At 43.4% G+C, this 21,952-nt stretch overlaps 1 protein-coding gene across 2 annotated transcripts in view; it reads right to left on the bottom strand.

Annotated features, from left to right (window-relative positions):
• Positions 1–21,952, bottom strand: part of LOC124048098 (SAP30-binding protein-like) — a 29,940-nt gene that overhangs the window by 7,336 nt on the left and 652 nt on the right. The window contains exons 2-6 of one of the 2 annotated variants that reach the window (XM_046368530.1): positions 19,401–21,662; positions 17,873–17,991; positions 17,706–17,750; positions 10,707–10,749; positions 2,361–2,449 (exon numbers count right to left, since the gene is read on the bottom strand). In XM_046368530.1, the coding sequence (XP_046224486.1) occupies positions 2,361–2,449; positions 10,707–10,749; positions 17,706–17,750; positions 17,873–17,991; positions 19,401–19,494 (390 nt within the window). In that variant the 5' untranslated portion in view covers positions 19,495–21,662. Of the gene's footprint in view, positions 1–2,360; positions 2,450–10,706; positions 10,750–17,705; positions 17,751–17,872; positions 17,992–19,400; positions 21,663–21,952 lie in introns of those variants that run through there. The other variant, XM_046368531.1, reaches the window with a different exon arrangement.

Below are 21,952 nucleotides of genomic sequence, written 5' to 3'. Positions count from 1 at the left end.
AAATATTTGGTAACCAGGGAGCCGGGCCAGTCAACTGGAGCCTGGGGGATCAACTATGATAAATTATCACTAAACGGACAAGGTGGAGGATTGGAATGTAATGACACTACTGTATCTACAGTACTCAGAACAGTCCGTTCAATTGGCCCAAGTACTAGGACAACGGAAGTGTTGAAAAGCTCTTCTTCGGAGAGACATGGGTAGTGACGGCTGTTCAAAATGACGAGCTTGTACTAAACACAAGACAGACTAAACCCTGGCTCCGCATGGGCCCCGTGTCAAACAGTCCCATTCCTATGTGTGTGTGTGTGTGTGTGTGTGTGTGTGTGTGTGTGTGTGTGTGTGTGTGTGTGTGTGTGTGCTGGTGTTAGATAGCCTGAGGTGAGGGATATCCAGATAGTGATTCATCATCACTGATTCACTAGATAGAGGGATGTTAGGGTGTGTTCGCACCCTGAGGCAACACTATACGGTGCTGAACTGTTCACTCAGTCAGTCAGCCACACCCTCACCTGCCCCAACATCTACCCAACAAGAGCTACATTCACTTCACCAAGTTTGGCAGACTTCTCCCGTACGGATCGGGCTAAGATTCGGGGAGGATACGCTAGATCCTAGATCTGTGCATAATGGCAATGTCTACATAGGAATGCTAACTTATTTCTGAGGAAAACGTCGGAGTCCGAGAGACGGTCGAGAGAGGAGGATTGTGGACTGTGACAGAGTTTTGACCACTGTGAGATGCCCTGCTGGTGGTTCCCTACATGTTGATGTTATTCTCTCACAGGAGGACTCTGCTCTCCAGCAGAACATTGTGGAACATTGACCAACAACTGCAGAATGCTGCTTGTCTGGCAGCTGACAATGAACGAAGCTCAGGCATTGGCAGGAGAGCAAATGTACTACCTGGAAACCTGTGTTTATCTCATACCCAGCCCAATTCCAGTACACCATACACTTACCTGTCCTCCCTCCAGTACATCACACACCTACCGGTCCTCCCTCCCTCCAGTACACCATACACCTACCTGTCCTCCCTCCCTCCCTCCAGTACACCATACACCTACCTGTCCTCCCTACAGTACACCATACACCTACCGGTCCTCCCTCCAGTACATCACACACCTACCTGTCCTCCCTCCAGTACATCACACACCTACCTGTCCTCCCTACAGTACACCATACACTTACCTGTCCTCCCTCCAGTACACCATACACCTACCTGTCCTCCCTCCCTCCCTCCCTCCAGTACACCATACACCTACCTGTCCTCCCTCCAGTACATCACACACCTACCTGTCCTTCCTCCAGTACATCACACACCTACCTGTCCTCCCTCCAGTACACCATACACCTACCTGTCCTCCCTCCAGTACACCATACACCTACCTGTCCTCCCTCCAGTACACCACACACCTACCTGTCCTCCCTCCAGTACACCACACACCTACCTGTCCTCCCTCCCTCCAGTACACCACACACCTACCTGTCCTCCCTCCCTCCAGTACATCACACACCTACCGGTCCTCCCTCCCTCCAGTACACCATACACCTACAAGTCCTCCCTACAGTAGACCCTACACCTACCTGTCCTCCCTACAGTAGACCCTACACCTCTACCTGTCCTCCCTACAGTACACCCTACACCTCTACCTGTCCTCCCTCCCTACAGTACACCATACCCCTACCTGTCCTCCTCCAGCAGTCTACTACTTGTTGACAGAGAGCTTACTGGGTCACTGCTAAATTGGAGGTGCTGTAGGCCAGTGTGACAAATGTGCAAGTGATGGTTGTTTAAAACAGGTGACCAGACCCTGTAGCTCAGTTGGTAGAGCATGGCGCTTGTGACGCCAGGGTAGTGGGTTCGATTCCCGGGACCACCCATACGTAGAATGTATGCACACATGACTGTAAGTCGCTTTGGATAAAAGCGTCTGCTAAATGGCATATATAGACAAATAGGAATTGCACAGGTATGCAAGAATGATAGCTAGTCATATAGCTCAGCAGTTTAGGTGACTGATACAGGTAAGTAGGGCTGTGAGTACCTGTAGGTGACTGATACAGGTAAGTAGGGCTGTGAGTACCTGTAGGTGACTGATACAGGTAAGTAGGGCTGTGAGTACCTGTAGGTGACGGATACAGGTAAGCAGGGCTGTGAGTACCTGTAGGTGACTGATACAGGTAAGCAGGGCTGTGAGTACCTGTAGGTGACTGATACAGGTAAGTAGGGCTGTGAGTACCTGTAGGTGACTAATACAGGTAAGTAGGGCTGTGAGTACCTGTAGGTGACTGATACAGGTAAGCAGGGCTGTGAGTACCTGTAGCTGACTGATACAGGTAAGCATGGCTGTGAGTACCTGTAGGTGACTGGAGCAGCGTCCAGGTGGTTCAGGGGGGATCCGGATCTTGTCAGGTGACATGTTCCTCACTTTCTCTGAGAACAGAGCTGGGGCAGAAACACAGAATAATAACCAATCAGAAGAGCAGACTACAGACAGTCTAGAAGCTACATTCTTTAGAGGTGAACCCAGAAATCATGTCTGTAAAACGAGTGTGTTGAATCAACTTGTTCAACGGAATTCTGAATTGAAGGTTGTTCTGCATGCGTGTGAGGTGTTCAGGACCATCTGGTCCTGGTATGAAACCTAGTTACCACACCCAGTCAGGGAGGGTATGTTGGGGCTTGTGTAGAGAAGAGAGGATGCCCTTTTTTCAAACTCTTCCCTCCTTTCTCTCCTCTTTCTTTCTTTCTTTCGCTCTCTGACTCCAGGCCAAGCATCCTTCAGTCTAAAGTCTCATCAGTGGGAGGGCACTTTACAGTCACCCAGCACTGTCAATCTATCACAGGCTTTAAATGGTTGAGCAAAAATGTGTGTAAACTTTGCGTGTGAGAACAGATAAGTAAGGTACAAGACTGAGCGTGAATTTAGATGAAAACATTTCTATCAGTTAAACCTCTAGGACCACGACACCGCAGACGTTCTCCTTTAGCCTGTATAGTAGGTCACATACACTATGGTGAGTAGGCAACAAGCTCCTTTATGTACCCAACACATTCCAGGCTCCCTCCCTCTCCCCTCAATCTTTTTACTCTCTTCTTTATTTTCAAACTTCTCTCTCGTCTTGTTTGATGCTAAGGTGGAAACAAAAGCAAACCCCGAACCCTCACACTACCCTGCTTGACCTACCCTCTCTCCTCCCCACAGCATCCTGCCTCGTCTGTAGGTGAGAGGGGTATGACAAACCCCTATAGGGAGGGGAAGGGCGTTACCCTCTCCTCTCTCCTCTCTCCCTCCTCCCCACCACATCCTGCCTTGTCTGTAGGTGAGAGGGGTATGACAAACCCCTATAGGGAGGGGAAGGGCGTTACCCTCTCCTCTCCCCCTCCTCCCCACCACATCCTGCCTTGTCTGTAGGTGAGAGGGGTATGACAAACCCCTATAGGGAGGGGAAGGGCGTTACCCTCTCCTCTCCCCCTCCTCTCCACCGCATCCTGCCTTGTCTGTAGGTGAGAGGGGTATGACAAACCCCTATAGGGAGGGGAAGGGCGTTACCCTCTCCTCTCCCACTCCTCTCTCCTCTCCACCACATCCTGCCTTGTCTGTAGGTGAGAGGGGTATGACAAACCCCTATAGGGAGGGGAAGGGCGTTACCCTCTCCTCTCCCCCTCCTCCCCACCACATCCTGCCTTGTCTGTAGGTGAGAGGGGTATGACAAACCCCTATAGGGAGGGGAAGGGCGTCACCCTCTCCTACTGGCTAACTGCACCAACAGGACTGTGCACACGACACACTCAGACACACTCAGACACACACAGACACACACAGACACACACACGAGTAAACAGACAGAAGCCATTACAGAGTCATGATGTACTCAGTGACAACAACACACTAAACACAAATATGCACTTGGCTGCAAGCACACTAATGAGCAGTAGAAAATACCACACTGAGTCAGACGAGTCATACGCCCTAGCATGCTTTACATGAACACAGTGTGTGTGAGGTAACAGGAACTCTGAATCACACCTCTCTAAACCACAAGAGGTCCCATCCCAATATGATCAACTCTGACTAGGCCTACCTCAAGCTAGAGGTGTTCACAGATCCCATTTTGGGGGGAAAATCAATACCCAGGTGCAGAATTGTTTTGGCGATTCGGATTTCAGGTGGAACAAATCCGACCCAAAATATGTCAGAGATGACGGATGGATCCGAAAATCAACACCATTATCCCAGAATTCCTGACCCACTCCCATTTGCATACCAGCCCAACAGATCCATAGATGATGCAATCTCTATTGCACTCCACACTGCCCTTTCCCACCTGGACAAAAGGAACACCTATGTGAGAATGTTATTCATTGACTATAGCTCAGAGTTCAATACCAAAGTACCCTCAAAGCTCATCACTAAGCTAAGGATCCTGGGACTAAACACCTCCCTCTGCAACTGGATCCTGGACTTTTTTTATTTTATTTTTATTTGACCCCTTTTTCTCCCCAATTTCGTGGTATCCAATTGTTGTAGTAGCTTCTATCTTGTCTCATCGCTACAACTCCCGTACGGGCTCGGGAGAGACGAAGTTTGAAAGTCATGCGTCCTCCGATACACAACCCAACCAAGCCGCACTGCTTCTTAACACAGCGCGCACCCAACCCTGGAAGCCAGCCGCACCAATGTTTCGGAGGAAACACCGTGCACCTATCAACATTTGTTAGCATTTGTTGCGCCCGGCCCACCACAGGATTCGCTGGTGCGCGATGAGACAAGGATTTCCCTACTGGCCAAACCCTCCCTAACTTGGACGACGCTAGGCCAATTGTGCGTCGCCCCACGGACCTCCCGGTAGCGGCCGGTTACGACAGAGCCTGGGCGCAAACCCAGAGTCTCTGGTGGCACAGCTGGCGCTGCAGTACAGCGCCCTTAACCACTGCGCCACCCGGGAGGCCCGGATCGTGGACTTCCTGACGGGCCGTCCCCAGGCGGTGAGGGTAGTAGCAACACATCTGCCATGCTGATCCTCAAAACTGGAGCCACTCAGGGGTGTGTGCTCAGTCCCCACCTGTACTCCCCGTTCACCCACGACTGCGTGGCCAGAGATGACTCCAACACCATCATTAAGTTAGCTAACAACACAACAGTGGTAGGCCTGATCAACGACAACAACGAGACAGACAGCCTATAGGGAAGAGGTCAGAAACCTGGCCGGGTGGTGCCAGAATAACAACCTCTCCCTCATCATAACCAAGACTAAGGAGATGATTGTGGACTACAGGAAAAGGAGGCCCGAGCACGTCCCCATTCTCATCGATGGGGCTGTAGTGGAGCAGGTTGAGAGCTTCAAGTTCCTTGGTGTCAACATCACCAAAAAACTAGAATGGTCCAAACACACCAAGACAGTCGTGAAGAGGGCACGACAAAGCCTATTCCCCCTCAGGAAACTAAAAAGATTTGGCATGGGTCCTGAGATCCTCAAAAGGTTCTACAGCTGCAACATTGAGAGCATCCTGACTGGTTGCATCACTGCCTGGTACGACAACTGCTCGGCTTCCGACCACAAGGCACTACAGAGGGTAGTGCGTAAGGCTCAGTACATCAATGGGGCTAAACTGCCTGCCATCCAGGACCTCTACACCAGGCGGTGTCAGAGGAAGGCCCTAAAAATTGTCAAAGACCCCAGCCACCCCAGTCATAGACTGTTCTCTCTACTACCGCATGGTATGCGGTACCGGAGCGCCAAGTCTAGGACCAAAAGTCTTCTCAACAGTTTTTACCCCCAAGCCATAAGACTCCTGAATAGGTAATCAAATGGCTACCCAGACTATTTGCATTGTGTGCCCCCCCCCCCCCCCCCCGACCCCTCATTTACGCTGCTGCTACTCTCTGTTTATCTTATATGCATAGTCACTTTAACTATACATTCATGTACATGCTACTTCAATTAGCCCGATCAACTGGTGCTCCCGCACATTGGCTAATCGGTCTATCTGCATTGTGTCCCGCCACCCCCTCTTTTATGCTACTGCTACTCTCTGTTCATATATGCAGTCACTTTAACCATACCTACATGTACATACTACCTCAATTAGCCCGTCTAACCGGTGCCTGTATATAACCTCTCTACTGTATATGGCCTCTCTACTGTATATAGCCTCTCTGCTGTATATAGCCTCTCTGCTGTATATAGCCTCTCTGCTGTATATAGCCTCTCTGCTGTATATAGCCTCTCTGCTGTATATAGCCTCTCTGCTGTATATAGCCTCGCTACTGTATATAGCCGCTACTGTATATAGCCTCTACTGTATATAGCCTCTACTGTATATAGCCTCTACTGTATATAGCCTCTACTGTATATAGCCTCTACTGTATATAGCCTCTACTGTATATAGCCTCTACTGTATATAGCCTCTACTGTATATAGCCTCTACTGTATATAGCCTCGCTACTGTTATTTTTCGCTGTCTTTTTTACTGTTGTTTTTATTTCTTTACTTATCTATTATTCACCTGATACCTATTTTTTTAACATAGAAATTGCACTGTTTTTTAGAGCCTGTAAGTAAGGATTTCACTAAGGTCTACACTAGTTGTATTCGGCACAGGTGACAAACAAACTTTGATTTGAACTTAGTTATAGGTAGGTATTCAGACCTCTCCAAATGGTCAAACATAACTACCATACACATCCATCCTCTCCCCCATAAAGTAGAGTTTGGGCGTGACACGGGAAATTAGTGTTGTATTACATCATGCGTGTGAAATTTGGCACTTGGATGTGGGGTCGTACCTGTGTACCTCTGACACATATACACACACTATAAGAGACAGTGACACACACGCACACGCACACACACACACACACACACACACACACACACACACACACACACACACACACACACACACACACACACACACACACACACACACACACACACACAGTAGAGGGAGTGATAGGTAGCAGGGGTTGGAACCGGTTCAGGGAACAGAACAATAACACATTTTCCAAGGAACAGAATCAGAACCGGGAACAAAAGTGATCTATAATGTTCCCGGAAAAGTTATTTGAAAAGCATGGGAATCGGTTAACATTATTTTAAGTTCTGGGCTTATTTTTCCCCCAGTCCCACAAAAACAACGCAACAAAGCTCCTATGCAAAGCCCTCCCTCTGTCAATCAGAAACTTCTTCCAGAGTCTGCCTGTCAGCTGGAAATCTTTGCCAAGTGTGTGTGTAGGATACCTGCCCCTCTCTGGTCCAATGTTAAGCCAACTCTGAAGTTCAAAACATTCAAAAGTTCCTTCATAGAAGCTGCTCCTCCGTATATATAATTCTGTGGGCCTATTTCAGATAATGCACGTCATCACAAGATGCCAAGCCACCTCCTCTCTCCCAACCCGCAAAATGTCGGTTTCATCTCACACCCAACACTTGTCCTTCCATCACGTATGTAAACAACTCACTGATCTGTAGCTTTCCTGTTCCATAGCAAGCTGCTCTATTGGTGAAGGAATTTAATGTTGAGGTAAATAAAAAGTTGTGATTTCAGAAGTTTAAAAAAGAACGATTGGAAAATTATTGGTACTACTGTTTAATGGCCTAATAAAGCAGTGTGTTCTTTCCTGCTCTGAACACATGCAGTCAATGAAAATTATAACAAATTATCAAAAAACATGTAGCCTAGACCCTATTTTACATCATCTAAGGTATTTGTGTTGTGCCCGCCATCAGTTGAGACACTCTTGAATACAGGGTGGGTGTCATGTTTAGGCTGATAAATGTACAAAAATGGAAAACTTCTACTTTCAAAAAAGGTACCACAAAAATGGTTGGAGGGCCACACATCAGAGAATGTTGACTTGAAAAGGAAATATCTGTTGTTTTAAAAATGATACTGTCAATCCTCCATGGAAATCTATTGAAATCATAGACATATAGATAATAGACTAGACATGAACATTTAAGTTGACATTTGACGGTGGGTGGACTGGGTGCCATCTTTGTGGTAGTAAATGTACCAGCTAAATCGTGTGACAGCAACTATGTGAGCTTACTACAGTATTATAGACACCTTGTCCTGGGATTTCCTATGATCTTCTATTTAGAAAAAACCCTTACCGTCTAACGACTCTTGTGTTAGATGTGAGTGCACATGAGAGTCTCAGCTTCCAAATAGCTATCAATAGTTTGTAGCTCAAATCATTCGGACTTTGCAGACGTTTTTGTAAAAAATCATTTAAAAAAGACCCAGCCCTGGGACCCAAATCATTTGGACTCTACAGACGTTTTTGTAAAAAATAATATAAAAAAGACCCAGCCCTGGGACCCTTCGGGATCCGCCATCGTCTCAAACACCACTGGAGCTTAACCTCTGTTAATCACACATACTAATAGTTGGTATCTAAGGATGCAGAAGAAAGTCTGTAGCTCAAACACGGGGCGGCAGAGTAGCCTAGTGGTTAGAGCGCTGGACTAGTAACCCGAAAGGTTGCTGGATCGAATCCCGAGCTGACAAGGTAAAAATCTGTCGTTCTGCCCCTGAACAAGGCAGTTAACCCACTGTTCCTAGGCAGTCCTTGAAAATAAGAATTTGTTCTTAAAACCTCTTAGAGCTCGGGACTATTTTTTCAACATTATGTTAAAAATCGCGCAAAATTTCAAAGTCCTGCTACTCATGCCAGGAATATAGTATGTGCATATGATTAGTATGTGTGGATAGAAAACACTCTGAAGTTTCTAAAACTGGTTAAACCATGTCTATGACTATAACAGGACGTGTTTAACATGCGAACTCCAAGGAAAACTGTTCACCCCCCCCAAAAAAAAGATCAATCCCCCAGTTGGCTGTATTGTCTATGGCCTGCGAAAATATATACCTCTCAGTTTACAAGTCCTACAGCTTCCACACGATGTCACCAGTCTTGGCAATTTCCTTGACGTTGTTCCTTGGTCAAACGAAGAAGAGACACTTGATTTATTCCGGTCCACGACAGGAAGTTTTGGAAGAGAGAATTATGGACCCTCATTTCAAGACGTGGAGCTATTGAATACACATCGCCCATCGATCAATTTGATCGATTATTAACGTTTACTAATACCTAAAGTTGGATTACAAATGTATTTTGAAGTGTTTTGTTAAAGTTTATAGGCAACTTTGTTAATTTAAAAAAATGACGTTGCGTTATGTAAAGAAGTTTTTTCCTGGATCAGACGGGTTACATAAATGGACATTTTGGTTATACATGGACGGATTTAAATCGGGAAAAAGACCCAATTGTGATGTTTATGGGACATATAGGAGTGCCAACAAAGAAGCTCGTCAAAGGTAATGAATGTTTTATATTTTATTTATTTCTCTTGTGTAGCGCCGGTTATGCTAATTCTTTTGTTTACGTCCCCTTCAGGTATTTCGGGGTGTTGCATGCTATCAGATAATAGCTTCTCATGCTTTCGCCGAAAAGCATTTTAAAAATCTGACTTGTTGGCTACATTCACAACGAGTGTAGCTTTAATTCAGTACCTTGCATGTGTGTTTTAATGAAAGTTTGAGTTTTAGCGAGTACTATTAGCATTTGGCGTTGCACATTTCCATTTCCTGTTTGCTAGGGGGGGACGCAGACGTCTCACTTATCCCTAAGAGGTTATTAACTGACTTTAAATAAAGGTAAAAAAATAATAATAATACATTTAAAAACACGCAATGTTTAAAATGAGTGGGACTGGTTGGGTTAAGAGCATGTTGTGTCTCAACCAATGGGTGGGACTGGTTGGGTTAAGAGCATGTTGTGTCTCAACCAATGGGTGGGACTGGTTGGGTTAAGAGCATGTTGTGTCTCAACCAATGGGTGGGACTGGTTGGGTTAAGAGCATGTTGTGTCTCAACCCAATATGTTGTGTCTCAACCAATGGGTGGGACTGGTTGGGTTAAGAGCATGTTGTGTCTCAACCAATGGCGGGCACAAGTCACAAACGTCAGATGGAACATAGGGTCTAGGCTACAACATATGCCAACATTTAAAAAATCTTTACAGGTTTTAGATAATTGACGTTAAAGGTAAAAAAATGTATTTAAAAAATGTATTTAAAAAAAAAGATGGAAATGATAAAATAGACAACCTTGTTGGTAAGCTTTTAAATGATATCAAACACAACTATTATATTCCAGAGATGAAGACATGGAAGTCTCATGGTATGGTGGAGTACGCAAAATGGGTCACCTCTGAGCACCTTTATCTCCTCAATGTTATGGCATAAAAGTCCCCTTTCTGACCACTTCTTCCATGGGCAGATATGTACGGCAAAGTTTGGTTTAAAATCAAAAGCGATGCTGTCAAAATGATTGAATTCAAATGGTTTTACCCTATGACTCGTTTGCAAGCTGAATTACCCGGTCTGAAGACAAAGACTTACTGAACTCCCATCAGTTACTCATTAAGTCAAACCAAAAGCATGGTTTGGGCATCTAATGTTCAATTGCCACAAAATAAATGAATATTTAACACCAAGGTTGTATTGTATCTGTCTGTATCTCAAACACGGTTTGTCTGTGTGTGTGTGTGTGTGTGTGTGTGTGTGTGTGTGTGTGTGTGTGTGTGTGTGTGTGTGTGTGTGTGTGTGTGTGTGTGTGTGTGTGTGTGTGTGTGTGTGTGTGTGTGTGTGTGTGTGTGTGTGTGTGTGTGTGTGTGTATATATACACTCACCGACCAGCTCATTGGGGTCTCTCCTGTCTGCCTCTGGGATCTCCTGAAGAAAACATACAGAAGGAGGGGGTTCACATCACTCACAGAACCACGGACTGTCCTGGATCTCCAGGAAGCATAACATCGCAGCTGCTGTCGATGCACTGTCATTTACACCAGTTATCTATCTTCTTGTTAAAATACCCATAATCTATCTTCTTGTTAAAATACCCATACCAGTTATCTATCTTCTTGTTAAAATACCCATACCAGTTATCTATCTTCTTGTTAAAATACCCATACCAGTTATCTATCTTCTTGTTAAAATACCCATACCAGTTATCTATCTTCTTGTTAAAATACCCATACCAGTTATCTATCTTCTTGTTAAAATACCCATACCAGTTATCTATCTTCTTGTTAAAATGCCCATACCAGTTATCTATCTTCTTGTTAAAATGCCCATACCAGTTATCTATCTTCTTGTTAAAATACCCATACCAGTTATCTATCTTCTTGTTAAAATACCCATACCAGTTATTTTTCTTCTTGTTAAAATACCCATACCAGTTATCTATCTTCTTGTTAAAATACCCATACCAGTTATCTATCTTCTTGTTAAAATGTCCATACCAGTTATACATCTTCTTGTTAAAATGTCCATACCAGTTATACATCTTGTTAAAATGCCCATACCAGTTATACATCTTGTTAAAATGTCCATACCAGTTATACATCTTCTTGTTAAAATGTCCATACCAGTTATACATCTTGTTAAAATGCCCATACCAGTTATACATCTTCTTGTTAAAATGCCGATACCAGTTATACATCTTGTTAAAATATCCATACCAGTTATACATCTTGTTAAAATGTCCATACCAGTTATACATCTTGTTAAAATGCCGATACCAGTTATACATCTTGTTAAAATGCCCATACCAGTTATACATCTTGTTAAAATGCCGATACCAGTTATACATCTTGTTAAAATGCCGATACCAGTTATACATCTTGTTAAAATGCCCATACCAGTTATACATCTTCTTGTTAAAATGCCGATACCAGTTATACATCTTCTTGTTAAAATGCCCATACCAGTTATACATCTTGTTAAAATGCCCATACCAGTTATACATCTTGTTAAAATGCCGATACCAGTTATACATCTTGTTAAAATGCCCATACCAGTTATACATCTTGTTAAAATGCCCATACCAGTTATACATCTTGTTAAAATGCCCATACCAGTTATACATCTTGTTAAAATGTCCATACCAGTTATACATCTTGTTAAAATGCCGATACCAGTTATACATCTTGTTAAAATGCCCATACCAGTTATACATCTTGTTAAAATGCCGATACCAGTTATACATCTTGTTAAAATGCCCATACCAGTTATACATCTTGTTAAAATGCCGATACCAGTTATACATCTTGTTAAAATACCAGTTATACATCGATACCAGTTATACATCTTGTTAAAATGCCGATACCAGTTATACATCTTGTTAAAATGCCCATACCAGTTATACATCTTGTTAAAATGCCCATACCAGTTATACATCTTGTTAAAATGCCGATACCAGTTATACATCTTACATCTTCTTGTTAAAATGCCGATACCAGTTATACATCTTCTTGTTAAAACATCATCTTGTTTATACATCTTGTTAAAATGCCGATACCAGTTATACATCTTGTTAAAATGCCCATACCAGTTATACATCTTGTTAAAATGCCGATACCAGTTATACATCTTGTTAAAATGCCCATACCAGTTATACATCTTGTTAAAATGCCCATACCAGTTATACATCTTGTTAAAATGCCCATACCAGTTATACATCTTGTTAAAATGCCCATACCAGTTATACATCTTGTTAAAATGCCCATACCAGTTATACATCTTGTTAAAATGCCCATACCAGTTATACATCTTGTTAAAATGCCCATACCAGTTATACATCTTGTTAAAATGCCCATACCAGTTATACATCTTGTTAAAATGCCCATACCAGTTATACATCTTGTTAAAATGCCCATACCAGTTATACATCTTGTTAAAATGCCGATACCAGTTATACATCTTGTTAAAATGCCGATACCAGTTATACATCTTGTTAAAATGCCGATACCAGTTATACATCTTGTTAAAATGCCGATACCAGTTATACATCTTGTTAAAATGCCCATACCAGTTATACATCTTGTTAAAATGCCCATACCAGTTATACATCTTGTTAAAATGCCGATACCAGTTATACATCTTGTTAAAATGCCGATACCAGTTATACATCTTGTTAAAATGCCCATACCAGTTATACATCTTGTTAAAATGCCGATACCAGTTATACATCTTGTTAAAATGCCGATACCAGTTATACATCTTGTTAAAATGCCGATACCAGTTATACATCTTGTTAAAATGCCGATACCAGTTATACAGCTTGTTAAAATGTCCATACCAGTTATACATCTTGTTAAAATGCCCATACCAGTTATACATCTTGTTAAAATGCCCATACCAGTTATACATCTTGTTAAAATGCCGATACCAGTTATACATCTTGTTAAAATGCCGATACCAGTTATACATCTTGTTAAAATGCCGATACCAGTTATACATCTTGTTAAAATGCCGATACCAGTTATACATCTTGTTAAAATGCCCATACCAGTTATACATCTTGTTAAAATGCCCATACCAGTTATACATCTTGTTAAAATGCCGATACCAGTTATACATCTTGTTAAAATGCCCATACCAGTTATACATCTTGTTAAAATGCCCATACCAGTTATACATCTTGTTAAAATGCCGATACCAGTTATACATCTTGTTAAAATGCCGATACCAGTAGAAATCCACTTTTTTGAGCTGAAAGACGATGTCCAGAGCACAATGATGAAATACGTTTTAGTCAAAGTATGATATATTTGGGCTTAAAGTGCCAAATCTAAATGTCTGACTTCGGATGTTTTCGTGAGTCTTATGCGCAAATTATTTTCATGCCTACGTTTAGTTTAAGGGCTGGGATTAATTGCAACCTACCAGCACGGCAATCACAAACACTGGCTGTAAAGTCATACATAGCTGTGCAATTTAGACAATGCATTGATGCAGTGCCTTCTGTATCATTTTGTTACGTTACAGTCTTCGAGGTGGAACCTAAATGACCATTTCTGCACTAGGACAGGAAGTACTCTAAATAGGTGCGGCAACTTCCTCTGAGGTGGGCCTTAAAAGGGATACTTCAGGGTTTTGGCAATGATACCTTTTTCTACTTCCCCAGAGTTTTCTAGTGAAAACAGGGGCTTGGCAGGAGGTGGGTCAATCTGAGCTGCTTCTAAAATATGTCCCGTCTTTGCCAGAACTTGGGGTATATCACAGGTTGGGCAGAAAGGAACAGTGCTCTTATTCACTGGAACACATACACGTTCTGCCACCCAGTCACCTAGCAATTGCATGGACACATCCAAGAATTGTCATGAAGAGGGCCCGAGGAACAAACTAAATAGGAACAGGAGGACCCAGGAAGGGGTGTGGTTACCAGAGGTCCCCCCCCCTACCCCCATCTCACTGTAACGAATGGCACTTTCAGCCAGAGGAAACGACAGCAACAGAACTAACAGCACGGCCAAACTGACATTATTCTGGGTTACTGCATATCCACTATGGGCAAAAACACCGGTCACGGGGGTAGAGAGGGGGCAAGAAACAATCAAACAACCCCCACTCTTTCTCCACGGTCCCTGACACGATCAAATGTGACACATTTGGTGACAATCCCTCCTCCGCCCATCGCTTTCCACCCCACGACTTTCTCATTGACCAAGGAGAGAAGGAGTGTTGGTTCTATCATGGTTCTTCTAGTCTGTGGTAGTAGTCCACTCCTGGTCGCTCTAAAGAGAGGGTGTGTTGGTTCCATCATGGTTCTATCATGGTTCTATCATGGTTCTTCTAGTCTGTGGTAGTAGTCCACTCCTGGTCGCTCTAAAGAGAGGGTGTGTTGGTTCCATCATGGTTCTATCATGGTTCTTCTAGTCTGTGGTAGTAGTCCACTCCTGGTCGCTCTAAAGAGAGGATGTGTTGGTTCCATTATGGTTCTATCATGGTTCTATCATGGTTCTATCATGGTTCCATCATGGTTCCATCATGGTTCCATCATGTTTCTTCTAGTCTGTGGTAGTAGTCCACTCCTGGTCGCTCTAAAGAGAGGGTGTGTTGGTTCCATCATGGTTCTATCATGGTTCTATCATGGTTCTTCTAGTCTGTGGTAGTAGTCCACTCCTGGTCGCTCTAAAGAGAGGGTGTGTTGGTTCTATCATGGTTCCATCATGGTTCTTCTAGTCTGTGGCAGTAGTCCACTCCTGGTCCCTCTAAAGAGAGCAGGCCAGAATAAAGGTCCCCCACCATATACATCCTGCTCTATAAATGACCATCTTACCGATCCTCGACTTCGGCGATGTCATTTACAAAATAGCCTCCAATACCCTACTCAAAAAATTGGAAGCAGTCTATCACAGTGCCATCCATTTTGTCACCAAAGCCCCATATACTACCCACCACTACGACCTGTACGCTCTCGTTGGCTGGCCCTCGCTTCGTACTCGTCGCCAAACCCACTGGCTCCAGGTCATCTACAAGACCCTTCTAGGTAAAGTCCCCCCTTATCTCAGCTCGCTGGTCACCATAGCAGCACGCACCTGTAGCACGCGCTCCAGCAGGTATCTCTCTCTAGTCACCCCCAAAACCAATTCTTTCTTTGGCCGCCTCTCCTTCCAGTTCTCTGTTGCCAATGACTGGAACGAACTACAAAAATCGGTGAAACTGGAAACACTTATCTCCCTCACTAGCTTTAAGCACCAGCTGTCAGAGCAGCTCACAGATCACTGCACCTGTACATAGCCCACCTATAATTTAACCCAAACAACTACCTCTTTCCCTACTGTGTTTATTTATTTTGCTCCTTTGCACCCCATTATTTTTATTTCTACTTTGCACATTCTTCCACTGCAAATCAACCATTCCAGTGTTTTACTTGCTATATTGTATTTACTTCACCACCGTGGCCTTTTATTGCCTTTACCTCCCTTATCTCACATCACTTGCTCACATCATATATAGACTTGTTTATACTGTATTATTGACTGTATGTTTGTTTTACTCCATGTGTAACTCTGTGTTGTTGTATGTGTCAATCTGCTTTGCTTTATCTTGGCCAGGTCGCAGTTGTAAATGAAAACTTGTTCTAGAATTGCCAACCTGGTTAAATAAGAAATTAATTAATTAATCACCTTCATAAATCCATTCTATTATTATTGTTATTTGACACACAAATTAGTCTAACACAGATATGTAATTTCCTCAGTTCAATCTAATCAAAGCCATTGCAAATGCAGTGTGGATAGGAGAACGTAGTGGCTAGATAAATCAACGCTTGTGCAACAAACAAACTATTACCAGTAAGTTTTGGCTGAGAGTTGAAGACGTGTTTGAACAAACTGCTAAGCGTTTAACTCCCTTAAGATTACCAGTAAGCGATGTGCAACAGTCACACAAGAGCCTACAGCTAGATACATCTCCCTTACAGGAACTAGCTTCATCTAAACCACTAGACGACTTGTAAGATCCAATAGGAAGGACGTAGCAGTGGAATATGACTGGGCGCACAGTTACAGAGTTCGGCCCTTAGGACAAAGTGGGGGCCAATGGTGTGGCTGACAAGACATTACTCATAATAGTGGGTCTCAGCACTGAGGCAACAGTAGCTAAATACAGGACCAAATCAGAAGACACGGAGTAGACAAGGTGTCGGTAGTGAAAACACATTACGGATTTAGTCTCTGTCAGGTTCTGAATCGGTTTACCACAACTCAAGCCCTCTCTTTGACATAAAGACAACATACCTCACCAGTCCCGTCCCCCCCTTCCTTTGTTATGAAATGCTACAATTCTGCAGACAAATTACATCCAGGGCCTGATCATAGGCCCCTCGTAGCATAGCCAATTGTCAGACACACACATAATGCTATGTTATTAAAGTGGCCCTGTAATGATTGTTTGAGTAGCACCTAGCCCTCCATCTAATTGGCGTTATAAACAAATCCTCATGAATAGCCATCATTTTAAGTTTGATATATCAGGTTTTCTATCGGTTGTTTTTCTCCAGGATGCCCACAAGCCTCACAGCACTAGTCTGAAGGTGCCCGGTATCAGTTTTAAACAATGAATGGAAGTACAGTATATATGGAGATAGTTTAGAGATAAACATAAAGGGTTGAATTCATGTTATAAAAAATATATACAAATAGTTTCCTGACCCTTCTTATATCTCTCAGATATAGAACAGACACTTCAGGACAAACTTCCTTTAGATGTTTTTGTTTGATGGAGTGAAACTGTTATTCAATGCATTTGTACGGGATAATAGCAGTAAGGCCAAATTCAATGTTTCATCAAATCATTTTTTGATAACAACATTTTTTTTTTAAATAATAATTTAAGTACTTCAAATTCAAAATCAAATAGCGAAATTATCCTTGGTTTGACCTTCTTAAAATAATTTCATATGTTAGATTAGGTAGAACTGTTGAGGGCTAAAACCAGTAGATATTGATAGCAGTAGCTTGACAGCAAGGCTTGTGACTTCAAGTATCGGCCAATGAAGACAAATCATACATTAGAGCAACAGGTCCCCCTAGTGGCACATACAGGGAATTTTAACAATCTTCACCTCTTTGCACCCCACAGATAATATTGATTATTATTAACCTTTGTTTAAGATGGCATGTCAGTTAAGAACAAATTCTTATTTACAATGACCCGCCACCCTATGGGACTCCCGATCAAGGCCGGTCGTGATACAGCCCAGGATCGAACCAGGGTCTGCAGTGACGCCTCTTGCACAGATGCAGTGACTTAGACCACTGCGCCACTCGGAAGCCCCATGACCCCCTAACAAACATTAAATAAGTCCAAACAATTCCACAATCAGGGGGAGGTTCAAATACCTTATAATCATCGGTGTCTCCCCCCTCGTCTGACTCATCCATTTCCTACAAAGACAAGAATGCAAAGCGTTAACATCCCTGAGTGACCAAACACGCACTGAGAAATACCTCTAGCAGAGTGCTGCGTGAAAAAGACTAACTAAGTTGAAAAGAGAAAGAGAACCGACAGAGTTACGGGAGCTCTCCCCGCTGTCCTCGTCTCCAGATGCCTTGTCGTCGCCATCCTCAATCCGGCTAATGTCGTCCTCCCCATAGGCAGCTGACACCAGACCTACTCCATGGCTCTCTGTAGAATAACAAAGAGCTTGGTTATCAGGTTGGAAACGTGACAGCATTCAGGGTTCCTGACCCAATAGCAAGCTAGCTTGCTGAGATTAGGTCGGCCTCTACGTCATTGACATTTTGTATAGGCAGTAAATTGAATAACTGTCATTTGAATTTACTCTACTGGTTGTCAAATTGGTTGATTCTTAAGTCATTGGAAATTTTAGACAAAAACATACCCTAGCTGGATGAGCCGCAATTCAAACTGAGCTGATTGAATTCCAGATGTCGAGCCAAATCAGGGATGCGCTCAGGAGTGCCGACCGAGTCCCTGCGTGCGTTTTTGGTGGCATGCTCAGAGGAAAACAGTACTATAAAGAAACGTGCATTTTTATGTGCTAACAATGTTTGGATCAACTTACACCTGCAAGTCCTCTTTTTCTTCTATGAACGCAGGAAACCGGCTTTCACAAGTCAGACTTCCTGCGCATTAAAAATCACATCCATCTCACCCGACATCCACACGATCGTGTGCAGCTCTACGTTTCAGCACCACAAAATGCTCTGCTGCCTGCTTTATTAGTTGACTGTCTCCCGTATTCTCTCTCCTCATGAATGAAGTTCAAATGTCACTTTTGCATTATTAGGTAGAGTAACTTGCTTCTTGGGACATCGCATTTGGGACTTTTTGCATGACGTAATTAAAAATATATATATATATATGAAATCAATCTAATAATTTGGGGGGACCAAAATATTTGGCCAGCCGGCCGCCAGTTGAGGAACCCTGATCTATACAATAGACCATAATTGGCCCAATAGTTGGCACCATCGCATGAGCCTGAGGCCACAGACTGACCAAACCCGTGTTTGTAAAAATGAATTCGAAAAGGTACTAATAAGTAATTTTTCGTTTAATTTGTATTTAATTCTAAGTCACAGCCTATACGGGCAATTTATAGACTATAATGATTTAACGCAACGAAATGTTGTTTAAATGCTGAGCGCTTTATGTCCCAACCAACCCATTGCGTATCACTCGCAAATGCTTAACAATTTATTTCTTCGTAGGCTATAACCTTGACATAATATACACTAAATAAATCATTTTCGTTCCTTCTTAGGCTTCCTGTCTGGCTTCTGACCTATTTAGAGTGTTTATATGCCGTTTAAATAATGACATGTAGCCTATTTGAAATTATGTGCGCTTTTTACATTCACATTTTCATGTTTATTCAAATACTTTTCATTCAAATCCATATGGTTTGGTTTCAAAACTTTAAAAAACCAAATGGTAGGTCCAGGTGGTCACACATGTAGATGGGTGCTGGAGCGGTGCGCAAGCACTGCTCCATGGGCGATGTGCGGGATTTCAAAAACGCTCAACTCCGCTCACATGCTCTGATATCCGTAGCTAAAGTACATATCTACCTGTTTCTTCGTTTTCTGGGTTGGAATCTGGCTCAGAGTCGTCGCCATACTCCGCCAAAGAAGAGAGAAGTACACTATTTTTGCTGCTCGCCATTTCTCCACTGGTCGCATAACGATGACGTCACGTCATCTTCTTTAGGATTTGGTTTGCAGATCGCATCCAACTTTTAGGTACATACACCGTCACCTACTGTACTGGAGTGTGAGGCCATTCACAGCCTACCTACGAAAAGAAAAGGAAAATGACCCTACCAACTATTAGCCCTCACAAAATAATAACAAAAACCGCACCACCACATTCCAATATTTAACCCTATCTAATCTTACTCTCTAGAAGATCAACAGTCTGGGAGGACATGACACTACCACTCAACACCCTCTGCAACTGTTCTGCAGTAAATACTTGCATTTTTTTGTATTGACTTGGTGTTGCCTATCTTGGTCAGGATGCTCTTGAAAAAGAGATTTTAAATCTCAATGAGCCCTTCCTGGTTAAATAAAATAAAACATATATAAATCCCAAGTACTTCTCTGCAGCTGCCACCACAACATCTATCCTCTGTGATTTTACGTTCCATTCCAGCTGTATACTTGACCACCATGGTCATGAATGCCAACAAACCAACGTTACTGAAGCACATGCTATTCCCTCGACTCCCAGGGATCTTCTTAGGATCCCTCACCCTGGACCCATCTTCCTCAACTACTCTCTTCACCGCCTCAGCACAGGGCACCTTCTGCACTACTGTGATCCTGGTAACCTCAACCTGCCTTTCTCTCACCGGACACATCTGATCTCCAGCACCATTGATACCCCCACAGTTTACACACACACATTCCTTTGTCTCATGTCCTCCTGCACACTTATCACATCTAGGAATCACCTAAAACACCGTAATGGGTTTGGGACAAAAACTCTAACGGACACATCCTAACTTGACTTTCTCTGGTAAAAACTCTGCATCAATAGTACCGTGTCTTCTCTGTTTCACCACGTTCTACACTCGGTCTGCGTCACATCAAATGACAGGCGTCACAGACACCGGGAATCTTCAACTTCAGTTGACCCTCATCAACACTTAACGCCACACCAGTTATGACTCCTTTCAAAGGCGCCCTGCTCCAGAGAGGAAAGCATGTCACAGTCCCCAGACCCGTGGTGCAGAGTGAACGCTCCCCCTTGACAACGGGAACCAGGGGAAAGTCACTTTCACCAACCCAACATTCCCCAACCTCTTCTCCACCCAACCTGATACCACATATGGGTCAGCCAGAAGGCAAGGATCCAAAATCTCACTCCTACTGGGCAAAAAAACACAATCTGACTTAAACTCTGTGTTCTTTACCACACCTGCCATTCATGTTCCATGTCCTTCTGCAGAACTCTATATTTACTCTTAATATGTTTACTCCTGCCCACTCCTTCTTTCCATCCTCAATGACTCCATCTCCAAGTCCATTCTGACACACCCGCCATCTTGTGACCCATTCTGGCTCTGCTATACAAGACGACGTCCCTCTCAGCATCGCTAATGATATGCATATAGTTTTTTATTGAAAGGATTCATTTAAAGTTTCAACATTTAATTATAATCAAACAGCACAATTTCATAACCAAATACACAAATCAATTTATGAACGTTATTATCTTGACTTTTTTATTTGATCTATTTTACCTTTACTTAACCAGGCAAGTCAGTTAAGAACATATGCTTATTTTCAATGACAGCCTGGGAACAGTGGGTTAACTGCCTGTTCAGGGGCAGAACGACAGAGCTTGTCAGCTCGGGGGTTTGAACTCGCAACCTTCCGGTTACTAGTCCAACGCTCTAACCACTAGGCTACGCTGCCGCCCCGACTTGGATCGAATGACGAGCCAATTCAGACATTCCTCAGAGTGTTTGTTTAAATGATGGTCCCATTAATAATGCTTGGGGCTGGAAGCTTTTTTTGCACTGTCTTTTCTTTTGGAAAAGTCATCGTAGACGTAGGGGGTAGAGAAAATATAAATGGTCGTAGAACAGTCATGGAGAGTGGGACCCACTTCTCTAAAGCACCCCCTTCTTCATCCTCCTCTTCCCCCCTCCAGGTGAGCAGCAACAGCCATATATTAGAGCGAAGACCACCAGGGCCAGGATCATCAGCAGGAACAGCCCTATGACCACAATGCCCCCCAACGCCCAGGGCTCCATCTGCAGGCGCAGCACAGCCCACTGGACCCAGTCCTCTGGTGACCCTGCCGGGTCAGGGGGGTCTGGAACACTACAGTGGGAGTGAAAAGTCAGAGGTAGGGGTCAGAGGAAAGGGGTAAGGTATAGGGGTCAGAGGACGGGGTCAGTGATAGGGGTCAGGAAGTAAAGTGGGGTACAAAGTTGTTTTGTTGTATTTTTAGTTGAAATGATCCATTTAGAAGTGTTTGACCAGCTCTTTCATAGAACAACCAATGACAGTTTTAAAGATACACAACTTTTCCTTTTTCCTTTAATTCCACCGATGTTTGTTTCACCTTGTAACCTGCTGGCAGTCTGATTTATGTACGGGAACAACAAGGC

The sequence above is a fragment of the Oncorhynchus gorbuscha genome, linkage group LG11 (assembly GCF_021184085.1).
Source record: "Oncorhynchus gorbuscha isolate QuinsamMale2020 ecotype Even-year linkage group LG11, OgorEven_v1.0, whole genome shotgun sequence".
NCBI lineage: Eukaryota > Metazoa > Chordata > Actinopteri > Salmoniformes > Salmonidae > Oncorhynchus > Oncorhynchus gorbuscha.
This window is presented reverse-complemented; position numbering and strand designations above follow the sequence as displayed.